The 3,239-nt window shown below is 45.2% G+C and overlaps 1 protein-coding gene across 1 annotated transcript in view; it reads right to left on the bottom strand.

The window, feature by feature from the left end:
• stum (stum, mechanosensory transduction mediator homolog) overlaps nucleotides 1-2,836 on the bottom strand; it is a 28,353-nt gene extending 25,517 nt beyond the window's left edge. Inside the window, exon 1 of the mRNA XM_080790878.1 lies at nucleotides 2,570-2,836. Within this exon, the coding sequence (XP_080647004.1) occupies nucleotides 2,570-2,762 (193 nt within the window). The 5' untranslated portion in view covers nucleotides 2,763-2,836. The remainder of the gene's footprint in view (nucleotides 1-2,569) is intronic.
• Nucleotides 2,837-3,239: the final 403 nt, after the last annotated feature.

Here is a 3,239-nt window from a genome sequence, read left to right as displayed (position 1 = left end):
TTTAACGTATATCGCCTTTGTCGGGTGGCAACCACCTCTATTACTTTTCAGGATTCAAATGAATAAAAACAATGAAGAATGACACGTGTCGTGTGTCATATAACTGCCAGGTGTAACAAGCGCTCTCCATTGTGCATATGTCCCCCCCCCCCCCCGTTTTTGTTACTCTTTTCCCAATCATTTTTTGTTAATATTTTTTTAAACGTGTTTCTATGTGACAACCTCGTTAACACTTTCCGCGTTGCAGCCTTTCAGGAATTAACCCATTCTGACCTGAGATCAGATTCATACGAGGTTTCCACTGGACACACACACTGGTCTGATTAACCCATTCTGACCTGAGATCAGATTCTAAAAATGTCAGTCGTTCTTCGATTTTTTTAAAATAGCAGACCTACAAGCCCATAGCGTGCCCACTCGGTGGCGCGCTATGAGCTTGTAGATCTGCTATTTTTCCATAGCTAAAGCATAACATGATGCTAACACCAGAATGGGTTCCCGTTCAGAATGGTTTAAGCTGCGTTCAGACCTGAATAGTTTGCCTCGGTTCGTCCCGCTTGTGTACCGCGGCAGGTCGCGCCGCGCCCGTTTGCGCAATTCTCGTCTTTGCATTGACTTTGTATAAGTAATCGTATACTGCTCTAATAGCCATCCAAGTCTGAACGCACCTTTAGGAGGCACGACTCCCATTGGCTTAGGCGGCGTTTCAGAGTATGGGTTCAGACTCGGGGCAGCCAATCATGAATATAGGTCCTCAAAGCCAACCCGAGTGAAAATAGGCCAGGCTTTATCTTGCAACAAAAAAAAGAGCGAGAGCTGTATACAGATCGACAAGCTCGAAATGCAACGATTTGCAACGCATTCTGAGTTTGTGGATGTGGACCTACTAGTTTTGTATATATTTAAATATATATATAATCCCACAAGGGACATTCAGTCGCCATGGCAGTTACAGTAGTCGTGACAACAAGAACAGGTATTAATAAACGTAAAAACACAACATAATTGTGAAAAACAAGACTGACATAAAATGGCGTGGCTACCAATTAAGAAAATACATGCAACTGTCTCAGGCCTGGCCTATAAACCTATATGGGTCTTTTGCAAAACATTTTTTTTTTGTGCGTTTGGGCCTTTCATAGCCACACGCAAACGGCGTTTTCGGCCACTCAAAGGGAGGATATTGGAAAACGGATAAATAAGATTTTCCAAATTATTATCCGGATCATCTGTGTAGTGTAGTCATGCGAAACGGATCGCTTCAGAGAAACGATGACGTCACCGGCGCTCATTGGCGCATATCATTTTTACTATAACATAGGTGAGAAATGCAGGAAAGTATACGGATATCTATCCGAATGTTTTTATATCCCATGTGTTAAATTTTCTTGCATTCTTGCATCAACTGCACCGCGTCGCCAGCAAGCAAAGGCTCTGCATGCTGCATCCAATAAATAAATAATATCAGCCTATAGTCCAGTCCACGGTGGCCACCAGATGTTTGTAGCCTATTTGTATTGGTTGCGGAGGGGCGAAGCTTGAATAATTATAGGTTAATTGCGGACCTACAGAGAAACTGTGGATAACGCGTGGCGTGTGGCATAGCCATGGGGAAAGTATATTCTCGTGCGTGAAGTTATAGTCTGACAGCTACACCAGCGCACGCCACATGGACGGTGAGAATCATGCATTTCCTCGCCTATTGTGACATCCTCCACGACGGTGAAACGTGACGAAACATGACGGCCGTATATTGTTTCAGGGCTATGATAACACATTATAATGTTTTGTCAAAGGATATAGACTATACTAGACATGCCGTATTTTGCTCTCCGTGTCATGGTCATGGACCTGGGGAGAGAGCGAGACTGTTATGTGCATACGGTAGTATGAACGAGTACCGGCGTTAATTTGTGGGGGAAAAAAACATAAAAGGTTAGAATATAGAGATAAGAGGGTTTCTGCCGGACAAAATGAACCGGTTCCATCATGCTGTGAGGCTAGTGCCAGTCACTTGCGCGACATAAGCAAAGAAGAGCCGCGGCCGTCCACCCGACTTGGAAGTGATAGCCCTCCATGTCTGACCCGGAAGTGATAGCCCTCCATATCTGTAGTCTAGCCTCGTGCACTCTAGGCTATCTACCAACACGCCGCGGACTCATTTTCTTCATGTTTTATAAGCTCCCAAACATATGGTACAGCACTTTATCCCATTCTGGTGGTAATAATAGCTTTCCTCGAGATATCTCGTGGATGGCTTGGATTGGGTTAAATCAAAGAGTAAGGAAAGGTACTATGTTTACCCAGGGTAACTGGACTATAAGCTCAAGAACTTGTTTACAGCCAGGCCCTGCTCATAGAACATTTCATGGTAGGGGTTCAATGCCTTGCCTTAAGGGCACTTCAGCGGTGGTCATTTTAACGTGCCGGTCCGGAGATACGAACTATAGCGACCTTCACGATATCAAGACCGCTCCGCAAACCATTCGGCCAACCGCTGGCCTAAAGTAAAGTAGAACTAAACAAACAAACGAACAAAACGGAACAAAACAAAAAGGCTTCAACGCACCTAGTCCAGGTATGAAGGTGTTGAGGAACAGGCAGATGACCGCCAGAGGGAAAGGCATTGTGGGTATGGCGGCTCTCAGCGGTCCCTTCTTCTCTCGGACCTGGACCACCACTCCTCCGCCCGCCACTGGGCTCCCGACCGCCACTTTGTCCCCCCCGCCGACGGCCTTAATTGTTGCGTGTTGTTGGCTCATGACCAGGCCGCACGTTCTCTCCTCCTGCAGGGTGATGGTTGGTTGCTCGTCGTTTTGTGGGTCACAAACTAATTAAAAAAAAAAAACACTACACTGACCCTGAATGGAAGTCAACGATGTCTCTCAATACTGTCAAATCTGCATCTGCATCTGCCCCCCCCCTCCCCTCCCCTCTCTCTCTCTCTCTCTCTCTCTCTCTCTTCCAAACTGCAAGAATAGGTTACTGTAATTCAACTGAAAAGTCCTTAAACAAAGACAATTAATCTATCTTTTTTTATATCGCTGCAAAGTTTCCTCGACTATTTGGTCGTAGCCTATTCACAAACAATTAACGAAGAAAAAAAAAGTTAAACCGTACTGCGGCCACTTTTCAACGCAGAATTGCAACAGAGAAATAGCCTGGCCGAGATATTCTTAAAGACTCAAACAATTGCTCACAGAAAAGACTAAACAGAGAGTAGTCGTCCCGTACGTGGA

This window comes from Protomyctophum bolini (assembly GCF_963924005.1).
Source record: "Protomyctophum bolini genome assembly, chromosome: 19".
NCBI lineage: Eukaryota > Metazoa > Chordata > Actinopteri > Myctophiformes > Myctophidae > Protomyctophum > Protomyctophum bolini.
Note: the sequence above shows the minus strand (reverse complement) of the source record. Positions and strands in the feature narration are given on the sequence as shown.